Source organism: Lycium barbarum, chromosome 1 (assembly GCF_019175385.1).
Source record: "Lycium barbarum isolate Lr01 chromosome 1, ASM1917538v2, whole genome shotgun sequence".
NCBI classification, from domain to species: Eukaryota; Viridiplantae; Streptophyta; class Magnoliopsida; order Solanales; family Solanaceae; genus Lycium; species Lycium barbarum.
The window spans coordinates 142,102,457-142,120,354 of record NC_083337.1 but is presented as its reverse complement, the minus strand read 5'-3'; the positions used below and the strand labels follow the sequence as shown (position 1 = coordinate 142,120,354).

At 34.1% G+C, this 17,898-nt stretch overlaps 1 protein-coding gene across 1 annotated transcript; it reads left to right on the top strand.

Moving 5' to 3' along the window:
* The first annotated feature begins 5,798 nt into the window (after window positions 1-5,798).
* On the top strand, window positions 5,799-7,385 carry LOC132640901 (receptor-like protein 53). Its single transcript, XM_060357712.1, has one exon. It carries the CDS (start codon window positions 5,840-5,842, stop codon window positions 7,274-7,276), a length of 1,437 nt encoding a protein of 478 aa, XP_060213695.1. The 5' UTR covers window positions 5,799-5,839; the 3' UTR covers window positions 7,277-7,385.
* The last annotated feature ends 10,513 nt before the right edge of the window (window positions 7,386-17,898 follow it).

Sequence of the window (17,898 nt, the reverse complement as noted above, 5' to 3'; positions counted from 1 at the left end):
TATTGCAAAACATATTTTGTAACATTACTTTGACTTTGTCCAACCTAGAGCCATCAATATTGAAGAATAGGCATGTTCTATGAGACTATGACTGTATTTTATTTTTGCTACGCGGCGTTCTATGACTGTATACCCAATTAGGCAATTAATCCCTCCATCTCATTTTATGTCCATCTATTTCTTTATTAATCTTTTCTATATTTGAAATTTGTTTACCTTTATGCCATGATTTATAGCTACATAAAATGTATGTGATTTATTGAACACCATAAGTTTAAAAGTCTTCTCTTGTATTCCGTATCCAATTAAATAGGTTCACAACTTCACATAAATTGAAACAGAGGGAGTATAACATTTGGAGATATTTGTGGTGACGGTAATCCTCCATGTTCATGCATATCTAAATATGGTATTATGGTCGCATCAGTTAAAAATCTCTTCAAGATGTATTTACCTTTCCGTTCTATCTTGTCTCTTTATACACAATATGACTTTCCTTGTAATTTTAGCTAAAATGATTCTGAAAAAGAAAAATATGAATAAATAAAATATTAGAACGTACATGAAACTATTAACACCAAATGCACAATCAATCAAGTTAATCATATGGTCGAATTTCTTTGAGAATTTGTACAAACACCACTCGATCAGTAGAAGTGGCAATGGGGCTAAGGAGTGAGGCGAGGCAGAAACAAGGCATGAGAAATGGGTGCGCACTGAGTAAAATTTATTCATACTTGTGTTTACGGGTGTACAAAAAAAACCGATAAATCGCACCAAACCGATCATCCGAACTAAACCGAGAAAAATACTTGATTAGTGGGTTGGTTTGACTTGATTTAGTATTGAAGAAAAAAAAACTCGACCATAATTGATTTGGCTTGGTTTTAACTAATAAAAGTCAAACCGAACCAAACCAACCCGACATTACATGTATACAATTTTTTCAAAATATTTATACAAAGTTATTTAAAATGATTTTTATAAATATTTTTTGAACTTTTTCAGAGTTTTGGTCTTTTAACTTATTATTTCAAACTTGAACTTAGAATCTTGAATGATCAAATAAGTTTTATAATCTATAGATGTTAGCAACTCAAATAAAACCCAAATCAAAACCAAAATGCTAATAAAAGATCCCCTTCTTGTCGTTTGAATAATCATTCATGTCACACGGAAATCTATTCTCTTTCAATTTGTTTTGGGTCTTCCTTTACAAAAATATTTTTCTACTGCCATGTCGAGAAAGGAAACAACTAAACCACATTGGGCAATTTTGCGAATTGCCCTTCTTTTGGGGTGGTCTTTAAATTTTGCCCCTCATATTTTAAATCCTTAAATTTTGCCATTCGGCTAAAATTCATGGGTTCCAGGTTCGAATTCCCACTCAGTCAAAAATTTTTAAAAAAATCGCAAGGCAGAGTTTAAATTTCACTATGCTCCCACCGGCATACACTTGTTAAGGAATTACCAAAGTTATGCCGGACCCGGCATACTTATGCCTTATGGGCAGACTTGGCATAAGTATGCCGGATCCGGCATAACTTTGGTAATTCCTTCACAAGTTTATGCCGGGTCTAGCATACTTATGGGCAAACTTTTAGTTAAGCCTTAACTAAAAGTTTTTTCCTAGTTATACCTTATGGGGCAGACTTTTATTTAAGGCATAACTAAAAGTATGTCCCATAAGGCATAACTTTTCCTTAAGACATAGACTTTGCCTTATAAGGCAAATTTTTAGTTATGCTTTAAGGAAAAGTTCCACCTTATGGGACATACTTTTAGTTATGTCTTATGAGGCATACTTTTAGTTGTGCCTTATCTAAAAGTTTGCTCCATAAGGCATAACTAGGAAAAGACTTTTAGTTAAGGTTTAACTAAAAGTTTGCCCATTAAAAGTTTGCCCATAAGTATGCCGGACCCAACATAAACTTGTTAAGGAATTACCAAAGTTATGCCGGACCCGGCATACTTATGGCAAGTCTGCCCATAAGGCATGAGTATGCCGGGTCCGACATAACTTTGGTAATTCCTTAATAAGTGTATGCCGGGTCCAGCATACACGCAACCCAAACCTTGCCTTGTAATTTTTTTTTTTAAATTTATGCTTGAGCGGGGGTTCGAACCCAGAACCTCATGATTTCTGCGTGAACGCTCAGGGTTGCAACGCGAAGGGAAAAAATTAAATACCAGCAATGTGAGGGGCATAATTTAAAGACCACAAATATGAGGGCCAAAATTTAAAGACCACCCCAAAAGAAGGGCAATCCGCGAAAAAAAAAATGAACCACATTGGCCATGTAGGCTACATCAAGCCTTAAACTTTCAAAATATAAAATATACCAAAGTGTAAATTGAAACATACATTAATTACTGCTAAATTTGGCTTTAACCTTTCAAAAATAAAGTATTGAACTCATGCGAGCACCACAGGGACACATGACTCACCTGATCTTACGCGATTTCAATATCTTTTTTGTTGTATATTTTAGTAAAATGTCATCACTCATCTCACATTTTATGTTATTTTCTTAAAACACACTTTATTAGATAGTTGTATCTTACTACGACTAATGAAATATTTGAAACACAAATTATATGTTTGTGTGAAGACTTTACCGAAAACAACCCGAAAAAAATTGAAAAATTCGAGGTTGAAAAACCCATCACAATTAATTTGGTTTGGTATTTGAAAAACCCGAACCAACCCGTCCATGTACACCCCTACTTGTGTTTATACTAAGGGTGCGTTTGGTATGACGGAAAATGTTTTCCGAGAAAATATTTTCTTGGAAAATAAGGGATTTTCCTACTCATTTTCTTGGTGTTTAGTACGCAAGTTGCAAAATGTCATTTGAAGAGCATTTGTATATAATCAAAGCATAACCACTATGAAGTTTTTAAATTCAGAGTGCAACTTTTGATAGTGGGAAATTAATACGGGTTAGGAGGTGGGTAGGCTGTCTCTATGTGTGTGTCTGTGGGTTGCCCGGGGGGGGGGGGGGTGTTGTGGTGTTGGAGTAAGAAAAATTTCTTTTTTTATATAAATAGAAAATTCAGTGGGGGGTGGGTATGGTGTAAATTTTTTTTTTTTTGGAAGGGGTGGGTTGGGTGGTGGTAGTGGAGGGGTGGGTAAGAAATTTTATTCCATTTTTTATAAAAGTAAAAAAAATATATATGAAAAAGAAAATTCGGATTGGGGAGGGGGTGGTGGAAGGTAGGGCGGGGGAGGGATGGGGTGAGTGGTGGGATGTGGGGATTGTGGGGTGGGTGGCTTAGGGTGGGGTGTGGGGATGGTGGGTGGAGGTGGTGTGGGGAAGGTGGGGTTGGGTTTGTGGGTGTGGGTGTGGTGGTGGGGGTTGGGGAAATGCATTGGTGTGCTTTTATTAATCCAGAAAACGTTTTCCCTCAAATATTTATGAAAAATATTTTCTCCTATTCTGAGGAAAATATTTTTCAAGATTTGAAGTGCAACCAAACAAGAGAAAATAGGAAAACATTTTCCGTCATACTAAACACACCCTAAATGTTATTAATTTATCATAATTAAGTTATAAATTAAGATAATTAGTGATAAATTAATTATGATTCAGTTAATAATACTCTATAAAGGCATGTGTTATGTATTTATTGAATTGATGTAAATACCACCTGTAATTAAGTTTTTACCAAAAATCTTGTGAGGCAAGCAAGGAAATCTGTAATGGACCCCAAAGGTGACAATAAGAAAGTAAAGTGTTTCGCGAGCAGTGGCGTATCTAGCATAGAAAATAGAGGTTCAATTGAATTTTATTAAAATTATAATATATAGTAGATATGAACTCATAACTTTAAAAATATAATGAATTCATTACTAAGAATTTTAATATTGTATCCTTAAAATTTAAATCATAGATCCGCCTCAATCGCGAAACAAGAGAGAGTGAGTTAAAACTTTGATAGAAAACTTTTGTGCCATTTGTCATCTCTTAGACTTTATATCGACAGTAAAGGAAGATTTCTCCACGCTAATCTTTCAGGTTTCTTATCGAACAAACACATTAGAAGCAAAAAGAAATCCTTGAGTATTTGAGATTTGACGAATGTCTGGCGTATATATATTTTAACTCGTATTCTGTCAAATAATAGTATAGAAAGATGTCGAACCCACAGAGATTAGGTTATCTATTTTACAGAAGTTTCTTGTTTTAATTACTATTTGAGATAATCAGAAAGAGTTGAGTTGTGACTTAATTAACTAAAAATACGCAAATAGAGCAATGGAGATATATTTTGTTTTTTCTCAAATATAATAAAAGGTGTTGGGATCCTGACTTCACTTGATATTTTTATTATAAAGTAAATTCTTTAATCTTCAATTTCTATTTCTCATAAATGTATAAATGTCTCTCTCGATTACATTTAGATATTATTACTTAAGTTGAAGAATTAATTGCACTCCTCTCGGTTATACAAATTAATTATCAAAATAGTACTATTAAAGCACCAGAAATATATGCTTGAACTGAAACATGCTCTTTATAGTAAGTCTCTTTCTGTTACCTTACTTGCTATAACTAATCAATACACTATCTGCTTCTCTCGATTACAAATAAGTGTAAAATTAATTACGATATAAAAGAGATAGATGTCACTAAATAAATGTTAACATCTATCAATACGACAATTAACTATGTTACTTCTTCCGCCTCTCTCGATTACAGAATTAGTAACAAATTAATCGGTAGTATAAATTAGATAAACGTTAATAAATAAAATAACATCTAACTGTAAAGCATATAAAAGTTAAAATAGAAAGCTTCTGCTCAAACATGTGAAATTGAGGAATAATATCTACTATTATATAGAAATATCAAGATCCGTCATTCTCCTAACACAAAAGAAAGTTACTCCATACTGGAGTTAATACAATTCATGAAAATATTCTTATCCATTAATAAGAAAATATAAGAAATATTCAAGAAGAATAATTCCGCTATTTAATTATAAATAGAAACTAGAATAATTTTCAATACCAAATAATTAAAGAAATAGTCAAAGAAAACTGAAGAAAGGGACAATATATTTTGCAGTTCTCCTCCCGTTACTCTCTAATCCTCTCCAATCGGCTTTTCCAAAGCAGCTCAAACAACTCTATTTATAGAGTCTTCAAAAGGCCGTAAGTCTCTAGATTTGGCAAGTTGAATATTGCAATTTGCATTTGCCTTATTTTTAAATTGCTACTCCCATAACTTGTCTTCAAGTTGGCCAATTACATTTCATGTTTTGAAAATTGGTTTCTCCGACATCCTTTACTTTTTTGCAGTCCACTTGCTTCAAAGTGGCATGAATATGGAAATGTGTAGTGGCCTTCTTCTCTTTTACCATTGTATTTTTGTTTTAGTTTGATGGGTCCCACACCAAGAAAAAGTTTGTACAATTGATTTCATCTTTGCAGCACTTCCCTTTCTCGTTAATTGCTTTTCTTGCTTCTTCATTTTGATATCTTGAATTTATTTATTAAATTATGGTATGTGCTGCAAATAAAACATAAAAATATTAATATTAAAAGTTAAATAACAATTTAATTTATATACGTATTTTTCCCTCATCAAGATTAGAATAATAAAATAATGCTTCTACCCCGACGACGAGTACTCTTTAAGTTTATATAACTTTGAACGTGGAAGAAGTCAAAACTTACACACATTTCAAGCATATCATATTGTGTGACAAAGTAAGATTGAAGTTTCAATCTTCATAAGATATTTTAAAGATCGGGACCCAATATCCAAGTTCCACTCTATAAAAACTTCCTACTCTGAGCAAACACAAGCACAACTACAACTACAAATTCACAATGCTATCTTTCTCTCAATTTTCGGTCGTCCTCTTCTTTTTCCTCTCTATCCTCACCCTGCATTGCTTCACATCCATTGCAGCAAAATGCCACGTGGACGATGAGAGCGGGTTGTTAGCATTCAAGTCGGGTATCACATCTGACCCGTCGGGTATGCTAGCATCCTGGAAAGCAAGTACTGATTGTTGTACGTGGTCGGGTGTATCTTGTCGGGTAGAAAATCGGGTCACAGAGTTATCACTCTCCGGACGACCCGAGAAAAACGAAATCTTATCTGGTACCATCTCGTCATCTCTCTCTAAACTAAAAAAGCTAAACGGTATTTATTTTACGAATCTTAAGAACTTAAAGGGTACACCGAATTTTCTCCTTACTCTACCCGAAATTCAATATGTTTACATCGAAAACAACATGTTATCGGGTCGTATACCCGAAAGCATTGGTAACTTGACCCAACTTGGTGCTCTGAGTTTCATGGGTAACCGATTAACTGGCCCGATACCGAATTCTATCGGTCAGTTAACTCAGTTGACTCAGCTCAAACTCGGTAACAATATTCTCACTGGCACTATACCAAAGACATTAAGCAAGCTCAAGAACTTAACTTATCTGAGTTTAGAGAAAAATCAACTCAGTGGATCAATACCAAACTTCTTCAATTCCATTCCTGAGCTCAGAATCTTGACACTTTCTTACAACAAATTTACTGGAAAAATTCCAAGTAGTATTGCAACTCTAGCTCCACAACTACGGTTCCTTGAGCTAGGACACAATTATTTAAGCGGTCAAATCCCAGATTTTCTTGGAAAATTCCGTACTCTAGACACATTAGATCTTTCTTCAAACAAATTCTCAGGGACTGTACCAAAATCCTTTGCAAATCTTACCAAAATATTCAACCTTGATTTATCCCACAATCTTCTTGTGGACCCATTTCCAACATTGTTTGTAAAAGGCATTGAGTCTCTTGATCTGTCATACAATAATTTCCACTTAGGTACAATTCCAAGTTGGGTCACTACTTCTCCAATTATATACTCTTTGAAGCTGGCAAAATGTGGGATCAAGATTAAATTGGATAATTGGAAGCCAAAGACAACATATTTTTATGACTATATTGATCTTTCGGATAATGAGATTAGTGGAAGTCCAATTGGGTTGTTGAACAAGACTGATTTCTTGGTTGGATTTTATGCTTCTGGGAATAAATTGAAGTTTGATTTGGAGAAATTAAAGATTGTTAACACACTGAGGGATTTGGATTTGTCAAGGAATATGATTTATGGTAAAGTTCCAAAGGCAATTTCTGGACTACAAAAGTTGAATTTGAGCAGTAATCATTTGTGTGGTCAACTTCCACCGACAAAGTTTGGAGCTAGTTCTTTTGCTGGAAATAAATGTCTTTGTGGTTCACCATTGTCACCCTGCAAAGCTTAGTTCAAAATTAGTGTTTGGATTGTGTTGTTTTACAGTTATAGTAGTGCCAATAATTTGGTGTTGTACAACCCGCTGCACTTTGCTTTTATGAAATGAATGTGTTTGACCAGTGGATTTCCCAAATTAAATAAAAAAGAAATATAATTAAAGATGATGAGAGAAAATCTAGTGCTGTCATTTTCCCAGTGATCAATGATGTCTAATGAGTCAACATTCACTGCTAAAGAAATCACTTTCACATCAAAAGGAATGGCCCTCTAGAATGCCAAAGGGTGAGGTTATTTGTCGAGAATGAAGCCCCTGGCGGAGAGAAATTGGTTAAAATGTCAAATTTCTCTTTAGTAATTGCATTGCTCTTACTCTTTAGTTACATCAATGACATGTCAAAGACTTTTTGGTTAAAAGGATTCAAGAAACTTTAAATTTATTTTCAAGATGTATGAAATCCATTGGTTCTCATTCATCATTTACATCACATTTCATATTCGAGCTCCTCCACTTTCTTCTTTTCTTTTTTATTTGAGAGATTAATTCATGTATTATATTTTATATTAAATTTATACATGAAAAATATTAAACTAAAAATAATAAATACCATGTTCATAAAAGTGAATATAGTATTATTAGTATTTATTACACTATTTAATTATCTTTATTATATATCAAATATTAGTATATACACTTTTATGACCATGGTATTTATTTTCTTTAAGTTAATGTTTTTCCTTTTAATCAAATAAAAAGACAAAAGAAAAAAAAGTGAAATTTAGGCCAGAAGACTTTGAAAAAGGTTGATGATAATATTAACTTTTAAAGTTATAGTTTAAAAGTCTTGGTGTTTAATTAATTCATATAATTGTTATGGTTTAAAAGAAGGTTGTTAACAATATTAACTTTCATAGTTATACATAATATAACGTAGCTAGGATAAACTAATTACGGATAATAGTCTTATTTTAAAAGTTGATAATAGTTAAATTATAGTTTGATCATAGTTAATCAAATCATATGGTAATGTCTTATATTAAAACATACTTAACCAAATCTTTAGTTTTATCATATATTTATATAACTAAAGTAATATCTTGAATTCATATATTTAAAAAAATACTTTATAATATGTATATTTAATCTAATGTTGTTAGTGCGTCTCTCATGGTCGATGGATCAACTACTTGTACTCGACCCATCGACGTAGACCATTTGAGGGACTCAATCCTATTAATTGCCTATGTCGATCTGTCGACTACTTGTAGTCGACCAATCGATCAAGACCATTTGAGTCTCAATTTCCTTTGGTCGATCGATCTAATTATGTTGGGGATTTTATTCATGTTAATTGCTTAGGTATAATTTTGAATAAATAATAAAGATACTTAAATAGTATAATGATTTTAGTTTAATTTTGTGTTAGATTATTTTCAAAAATTAAAACATTTAATCTTTTCCTATTTTAAAAAGCAAGACAAAAGAGTAAATACAAATATTAGTATATACACTTTTGTGACCGTGGTGTTTATTGTTTTTAGTTTAATATTTTTTCCTTTTGATCAATTAAAAAGAAAAAGAAAAAAAAGTAAGTGAAATTTAGGCCAAAGGGATTTTTTGAAATAGCTTGATGATAATATTAACTTTTAAAGTTATAGTTTAAAAATCATGGTGTTTAATTAATTGACATAAGTATTCTGACTTAAAAAAAAGTTGTTAAAGATATTAACTTTCATAGCTATACATAATATAAGGTTGCTAGGATAAATAAATCGAGGATGATAGCTTTATTTAAGAAGTTGATAATGGTTAAACTATAGTTTGATCATACTTAATCAAATCATATAGTGATGTCTTGTATTGATATTGTTGACACCCAATTTTGTCCCGCCTCTCCTCCGAAATACCTATTTACGTTTTTAATATTTTTAGAAAAATTAAAATATATATATTTATTTTTTACTATAATTATTAGTCTCTTATCAATATCGGCGTTTCATTATTATATTACAGTTACTTATTATTATTATTATTATTATTATTATTATTATTATTATTATTATTATTATTATTATTATTATTATTATTATTATTATTACAGTTCACAATTTTTATCATTTCAGTATTTTACCAGCTTACGCACACGCATCGCATTTATCTTTGCATAATTAAATAATAGTATTTATCTTACTGTGAATTTTCGAAATATTATTGCACGACTATTACAACGCCATTTTTTATCTGAGCATTAATGTTTGCATATTTCATGTTGAGCAATATTTTAACACAAGTTATTTAAATAGGTCTCTTATTCAAATTTAGAAGCCAAACTATTTCTTGCACTCGGTCCGTATTTTGACTTACCGGACCCCAAATTAAAGTCCGATTAATCCCTAATATCTTTTGGACTAGCCCATATCTTTTATCTCAATTTTTTAAAACCAGTCTATGTTTTTAATTCTAGCCCATTCTTTCAATACTCAGTCCAAAAATGGACCCAGTCCAAAAAGAACCGGGTCCGGCCCAATCTTGCTTAAGGGAAACCCTTTAGGTTTCCCCTTTTCATTTTTCCCTCATCTTCACTTATACTCCACCGCCGCTCCCTCTCATCTTCCTTTCCCGCCTCTCGCCGCCGCTCCCACTTCCCCCTTTCCCTCCTTCTTCTCCGCTCCCCACTCACCCTTGTCCCCCACTACCGCCGTTTCCTTTTCATCGTCACCCCACCACGCCGCACTTAACTCCAACCACGCCGCTCCCCCCATTTCCGATTGTCTCCCCTCGCGTTCCACCCCACCTCGTTTTGTCCCCCCCGCTCCTCTCTCTCTCTCTCCTTCTTCATCAGAAACCCTAAACCCACCCTATAAATAATTGTGGAGTGGAATCGATTAAGGGGGACTTGGGGATTCAGAAAATTCCCCAAGAATTGAAACCTTAAAATCGTTGAAATCCCCCTAAGAACAAGTCGTTTTTTTTTACGGCAGAAATCCTCTAGAAATTAAGGGAAATTCGGAGAAATCGCAGAAATTTCCCATATAAGACATTAATTCTTTAGTTGTACTGTTCGATATCAAGTCAAAATCCACACCTTTTGTTCTGTTTCGTCCTTAGCATCTGTCTAGATTCGAAGGGTATGCAAATTCGGGGCTTTTAGTGTTTCGAAATAGATTTGAAGTGTTCGAGGTGGATCGAAAACTCGAAGCCTCATTTCGCTGCACCCGAAGAAGGTAAATACTCCTCCTTTTATTTAATTTTAGCAATTATTGCGTTTAGCATGTGCGTTGGTCAGTCATTATATGTTCATTTCAGTTCTCTGTTTGATATATGTGTGTCGATAGCTATGTCCTTTCAGTCTTATGTTAGCTTTGCTTAGTCTCTTAAGATGAGTTAGTTTAGTTAATCTGTATGTACTAGGTGTTTGTTAAAATGGGATTTGCAAATGATTTATGCACAGTGAGATATCATGTGATCCCCCTTTCTTCATCTCTGTTCATCTATGCTTAACAAAGTGGTCCCGAAATCCTTCGAATTGTTTCACACTTGGATGTTGGTTTGATTAACAGTTAGCTTTGATTCAGCCCCTGCATTTCTTTAAAAAATCTTACTCTATCTACGTTCCGTGTGCATCACATTGTATGTCATTATCCACATCATGTCTTCATTCATGAAGCTCCTATTTCCTGTTAATGACATAGCCATGTTCCATGACTCACCACATGATTCCCTGTAGTTCAAGATTTCTTCTTCCCGTATGCTTGAAAGACTTTCCTGTTTGTTTAACTAATATACATTTGGTTAAGTATAATTTCCCTGTGATATATATGTGTTTTGTAACTTATGATCAGTTGTTTAAAGGGGGGCAGTTAGTGGTTATGTTTGAGTAGCAGATAAATTTGAATCATTCAAATTCCTATGAATTGTGGTTATTTGGTGTTTGCTATGAAATATTACTACTTTGATAAGATAAAATGACCATCATGTTTACACACATATTGCTGTCCTGTGTGCTGCAATGATTTTCGACTACACTTGTTTAATTTCTTTTCTTACTGCTTGTTCAATAACTGTTAAGTAGTTATAGGCAGTCCTGATTAATTTAAAATCACTAAATCATTACTCCAATTGATAAATGTCTTGTGAAATATTGAAGTGCTCTCCCCTGCCATTTTGAAATCCTGTAGCTTTCAGCTAGCTTTAATTAGTGTCATCTCTGTCTGGAACCTATGATTTTGAATAGGTTTTACTTTCACAAACTAATCTCAGGCATGCTAATTCTGTGTTTGCTACTGCTTATGTTCTGTAATTATATATTTCATTTGACTCCTTTAAATAGTATGAATATGGAAAAGGATCATATCCTTTACTAACCTGTAAGCAATTAGTTAATATCATATAAATCTCAAATGGTTAGCCTGTGATTTTTCCTGTCTACCTACCTATTGGGGTGTTGCTCATTATGTACTCTTGCTTTGCAATGTGCAAGATGTTTGATTATGTATATTTATGCATATTAGTAATATAGTTTCACTGAAGCACATTAATGAGGAGGGTAGTTAAATCATATTAAGGAGTTTGAATGCTTCAATTTTCAATTTCCAGTAATTCACTTGGCTCAATGCATTATTAAAAAAAAATGATACTCAGTGCTTGGCTCGGTTGGTTGTGAAGTATACAGATTGTAAAAATGTTTAGTTTCTTCCTTAGTTTTATTTTAGTTTGTGATGAAATCCATTGAAGTTTGATCATGGCCACTGAGTATCTAAAATGATCAGTCCTAAAATATGAACTGCAATGTATTGGCAGACCCCTGCTACTTACCCCTTCCCTCTTCGCTACTATGCTACTGCTGTATGATATACATGGGTTATACACAGTGTATACACCATCTGTTTGAAGGTACATCTTACGTGTTTGATATTCTTCATTTGATCATATTCTAATCCTCTTTCTTTCCATTTTTTATGCATGACCGCCTCGCACGAGTCCGAGGGACTCGATTTCATCCGCTTTCGGCGTTGGGCTAAAAGCCCAATACAGCTTTCCTCTTGTGTCATCCCACCTGCAGCAAAGTAAAAAATAGATTCTGGGCCAAGCCCAACTCCCATATCAGCAGCAATCCGAATGGGCTGAGCCCATTTAGCCTTATTTATGATTTTGTTTTATATATATATATATTTTTTTTTTTTTTTAAACTTGTATATTATTTGACTAACACTCCTCATATTTTGTTTTCTCTTAGCTTAGGTGATCTATTGGAAATTAGTATGGATAATCTAGTAATGGGTAGTTAGCTTAAAAAAGACTAATAATCAATCCTACGAGTTTATTCTCTCCTCTATGTCAAAATTACTTATAATGTCTAATATTATTTCATTGAGAATAACGGACTTGCGAAAAGCACGACTATATATATTTCGAGTCAAGAGGAACATTATTTCATTCTTATTATTTTAGGGATTTCAAAATGTTGCTAATAGTACAAGTACAAAATTCAAGTATAAAGAGTTCTTCGTGTTCGAATCAATCATCAGATCTTAGCGAAACACGATTAATAAGTAACAATGAAAAGTAAAGGGAACTTTCATTAGCTATTTTCGTATTTTTTTTTTTACTCTTTAAAATCAATCAATATTCCGGCATTTCAATTACTCATTAGACATCGCACAAACTCACATTTGTTTCTACTTATATACTGTATGCATCTTATTTAAAAATAGTATTATTATTATTAATCTTTGCAACATTTATAAGTTTATTTCTTTTTTAAAAAGGCATTTCAGATTTTATTTTTTCCATGCGAACCACATTTTTTACAAATCTTTCTAAAAATAGCATTTTATTTAATGTCTTAGTCGTATCATAAGTTTTAAATAGCAGCCGAAGCCTTATTTTCATGCAAATTATCATATTTTCTATCGGTCTCGTTCTAAATAACATATCTTATCTAACGCCTTAGCAACCTTTATAAATATTATTCTAAATAAAATTATTACTTTTTTCTTAAACTTTAGCAACATTTCTTAAACCTTTTTTCTTTCCTCAAAATTTAAAGCACCTTATATTTAACCTTAATTAATTAACCCAAGTTGGTCGGATAACCGTAAGTTAACGGATTCTAAAGGATGCTTAACCCCTTCCCTTTAGGATAATATAGAGCCCTTACCTAGAATCACACTGGTTAAGCAGACTATTAATTGAGGTTTAGTTTAACTTTCCCTTAGTTAATATTTAGGTGTCCTAATTCACCATTAAACTAATTAGGTGGCGACTCCTTAAAAAAACAAAAAAAAATTAGGAATCTCCAATACGTCATACTCCTAAAATTAACTACCCGGTTAAAATGGGGTGTGACAGATATACTTAACCAAATCTTTGATTTATCATATATTTATATAACTAAACTAATATATTGTATTTATTTATTTATTAAAAGAATAAGTTATATTATTTATATTTAATATAATGTTGTTAGTGTGTCTCTCACGGTAGATCGATCGACTATTTGTACTCTGATAAGTTAATATTTTACCAACTTATCTCTTCTTTAAGCTTAGATTTTTGCTATGTTTGATTGAGAAAATAGTGCATTTAATATCGTTTACTTCCATTTTATAGATTTTATGTGATTTAAAAGTGATCGGGAAGAAACCAAGTGAAAATGAGGTAAAAAGGAGCCAAATTGAAGAAAATGACAAAAGTAACTAGAGGCGCAAAACTGGCCAGATCTGCAATTCCGAATTTCTTTGGTGATTTTGGTCATATTTTGATATGGGAAAATAGGAATTTATGAATTGTCAATTTATTATATGTTTATGAATTGTTAAATTATTATATGTTTATGAATTGTTAATTTGTTAATTGTTTATGATTTGTTAATTGTTTAATATAGCAATGTACTATTATTTGTAAATTATGCAATTATTAATTTATTAGTTGTTAATTATTGATTATGAATTGATATTTTGTTAATTGTTAATGAATTGTTAATTGTTTATGATATGTGAATTGTTTAATATAGTAATGTACTATTATTTGTAAAATATGAAATTATTAATTAATTAGTTGTTAATGAATGATTATGAATTGATATTTTGTTAATTTTTAATGAATTATTATTTTGTTAATTTATTATGAATTGTTAAATCTATATTATTTTAAAAGCATGAATATATATATGTTAAATAAAAAAATATTATCTAAAAAAGAATAGTTAAAGTTCTTCTTTTAATATTTATGTTCACGGAAATAAAAATTATTATGAATTTCATAAATACATACGTTAACGATAAAATGCAAAGTTTGTAGAAAAATATGTGGTCGACGAATATACTCTTTTAGTCTAATTTTACCATATTTGTGTTGCCTATTTGGTCAACTAAAAATATATCACATATTCAAAATAGAGTTCTAAACAAATATTACTGCTGAATTTCGATTCCCAAACTAATTAACTTAAAAGTCTTTGCCATCACATAATTCAAACCCCCGTGTCCTTACTATCACATATTAAATTTACTGCACATTTAATATGACGAAAGTTATGTTGAAAATAATTATTTTCTTCCAATATTTGGTTGGAGAGTGAAAATAATTTTTGGAAAAGACTATCTACTAAAGATTGATGACAAAATTACCAAATCAAATATTCATAATCGTGAGAGGAAGTAAATATTTGATTTTTATACATTCAAAATAAATATTGTATTCAAGATAATAAGTAGATATTATTTTTTTCAAGTTGCTTATCAATAGAATATAAATAATATTATAAAAGTCGGCAAGAAATATTCGTGCAACGCACGTACATAGAGACTACATACCCCAAAAATATAGTAATCTCCTATTATGTTAATTATGCCATTGTTACTTTATTTATTTGTGAAATTGTTTATCCCATGTTAATTATTCACAAGATATAATACAACATAATTCACATATTCCCTACAAATGATTAATTAGTTAATATAATTTCTCTTTAATTTCAAGAATAATGACTAATTTAGTTTCTACAGACCCGACTCTTTCATGGATTCGAATGTTCCCCCGGGGCCCGATGATCAACTGGGCCCGCTGTTCACCCGGGGTCCGATGATAGATCAGTATTTTTTTTGCAAGACAATCATAGGTCAGAGTTATTATGGGCTGGTACTATAGGGATATCGACTAGGCTCCGTCCCCATAGGCTGCAGAGAGCGTGGGCTCTTTTACCCGAGCCCCCCCACACCTCCGCGTCTTAGAGATATTGTTTGGGGGCGGCATCTATCGTTGCGTGTCCGTTGGTCGGGTACAACATGATTGGGCGCTCATTACGGCCATGGCTGAGCGGTGGAGGTCGGAGACACATACCTTTTATCTTCGCACTGGTGAGGCCACAATTACACTTCAGGATGTGGAGGTCCTCTTTGGATTTGTGTTAGATGGAGAGCTATTATACACTCAGTACGAGCCTCCTCATGGTAGTACATGGGTGACGGAGTTGACTAGGCTCACCCACTTCGTGCCTGGTGTCGAGGGCCAGATGTCGGGACAGAGTCGGGTTCAGATTAGTGCACATTGCACTTATTTGGAGGCTCTGCCTCCTGTTAAGGACGGTACCCAGCAGGACGTTGTTGATCGTCATGCCCGTTTATACCTGCTTATTATATTCGGGGGCATCTTGTTCGTGAACTCATTGGGTGCCTTTGTCAGTTTACGATTATTGGTCTTCTTGGAACATCTGGATTGCTTGGGAGACTACAGCAGGGGCGGTGCTGTTTTGGCGTACCTTTACAGATGCCTATGCCGAGCGTCTATTGGTGCTGTCAGCGATGTGTGTGGATTTTTTGCTCTTCTCTAGGTAATATTTTAAGTGTGCGTTCCTTTAATGTAAACAAACCTCTTGAAACGACGACTAAAAAATCGTATTTTCTAATATCGCTTACAGTTATGGGCGTGGGAGAGGATGCTGCCTTTTTAGCCTGTACCTAGGCATCACCTCGATATTGACATGCCCTATGCAAGGAGGTGGACGGCGGGTTTTGACTGGGATGTGGATATGCACCACAGTATTCTTTCATTCCGGGACCAGCTTGATCACATGACGGACGATGCGGTAAAACTAGTTAACTTTACATTATTAATTTAATTAAACGTCTTTTCTACTTGGTGATCACTAATTTGTATTTATATGTTATGCAGCTATTTATATGGATGTCATACGCTGCTATATTAGATGGGTTGCCGGCCTTTTGTAGGGCAGGTCAGGGGTTGTCGAGGTCGCGGTGTCCATTGATACACCTGGACATCATTGAGGACCACATGCCCGAGCGCGTCTTACGAAAATTTGGGCATACACAGAGTATTCCCCCTGACGTTTGTCATGAGCTCCGACACTACCTGCGGGACGATTGAGCCGCCGTTGATGATGCATTTCTGGCTGTCCAGCTCCACCGTTGGAAGCACAGGTTGGACACTTTAGCGGTGGTTGGCCATTTGACTCCCATTAAGGATTACATGCGCTGGTATCATCAGATCACTCACAGATTGATCGGCAACCAAGCTTTGCGTCCCGCAAGGGATATAGGATACGCAGCACTCTCGGGGCAGTACGAGGCGTTGGTAAGTTTGTCGTATTTAGATTTATTTAATTGTATTAATTGTTACTTTTTAAAAAATAATTTTTTTTTAACTGTTGAACACAAATGCAGCTGGTGGCCATACAACGATTACGCATGTTGGGGTTAGAGCATATGCCTTACCCTCGGCTTGCGGATATGGTATGGATATCCGAGGATGGTATCCGGCAGGCGGAAGAGTTTAGGCGCATGGAGGAGCCTGTTCCAGAGGCTGAGTATCAGCCAACCCAGGAGGAGGACCTGGTGCTGCCAGAGGACGCCGTGCTGCTAGAGGATGCGGTGCACGTAGAGGATGCGGTGCTGCTGCAAGAGGACCTAGTGGTGGAGGACCCCATCTGGTAGATAAGGCAGATGAGGCTGCTCCCATTCCAGAGGATGTTCCTGTTCTAGTCCATCTGCAGCCGTTCCAGGCCAGTGGTAGCTCACCTGGACAGTCAACTACATTTACGCCGGCGCTCCTACTTGCTGAGATACCCGGGTCTTCATCACGGCCGAGCCAAAATGCATACATGGAAGAGTGTGATAACGTCGATTGGCGGCGTTACGCGCTTCATTAGCTGATGAGCGGCCTGTGAGGAATTTAGAGGGACCCAGGATTCTTGACTTCGATGAGTTTTTAATCCCAGTTAGTATTTAAAATATTTATTTGTTCATTTAAATTACTTATTTTAAATATATATGTTACTCATTATTTAGTAATATTTTATATTTTAGGATTCAGAGCCAGCGGGTCCACCAGAGCGACCCACTCAGACGTTTTCTCGTGGGCCTGCTGAGCAGCGGTGTCTTCCCATGTGACTGTCGAGCCACAGGTAAGTTTTTTATTAAAATTAATTTTATTCAATATAAGGTCAATATTTAAAATACATATTTGATTATTTAAAGTACTTATTTTAAATATATATGTTACTTATTATTTCATTTTTTTTTTCATATTTTAGGATTCAGCGCCAGTGGTCCACAAGAGTTTTCACGCCCCGAACCATGGCCTGGGCGTAACACGGCACTCGGGCCTTGCTTGCA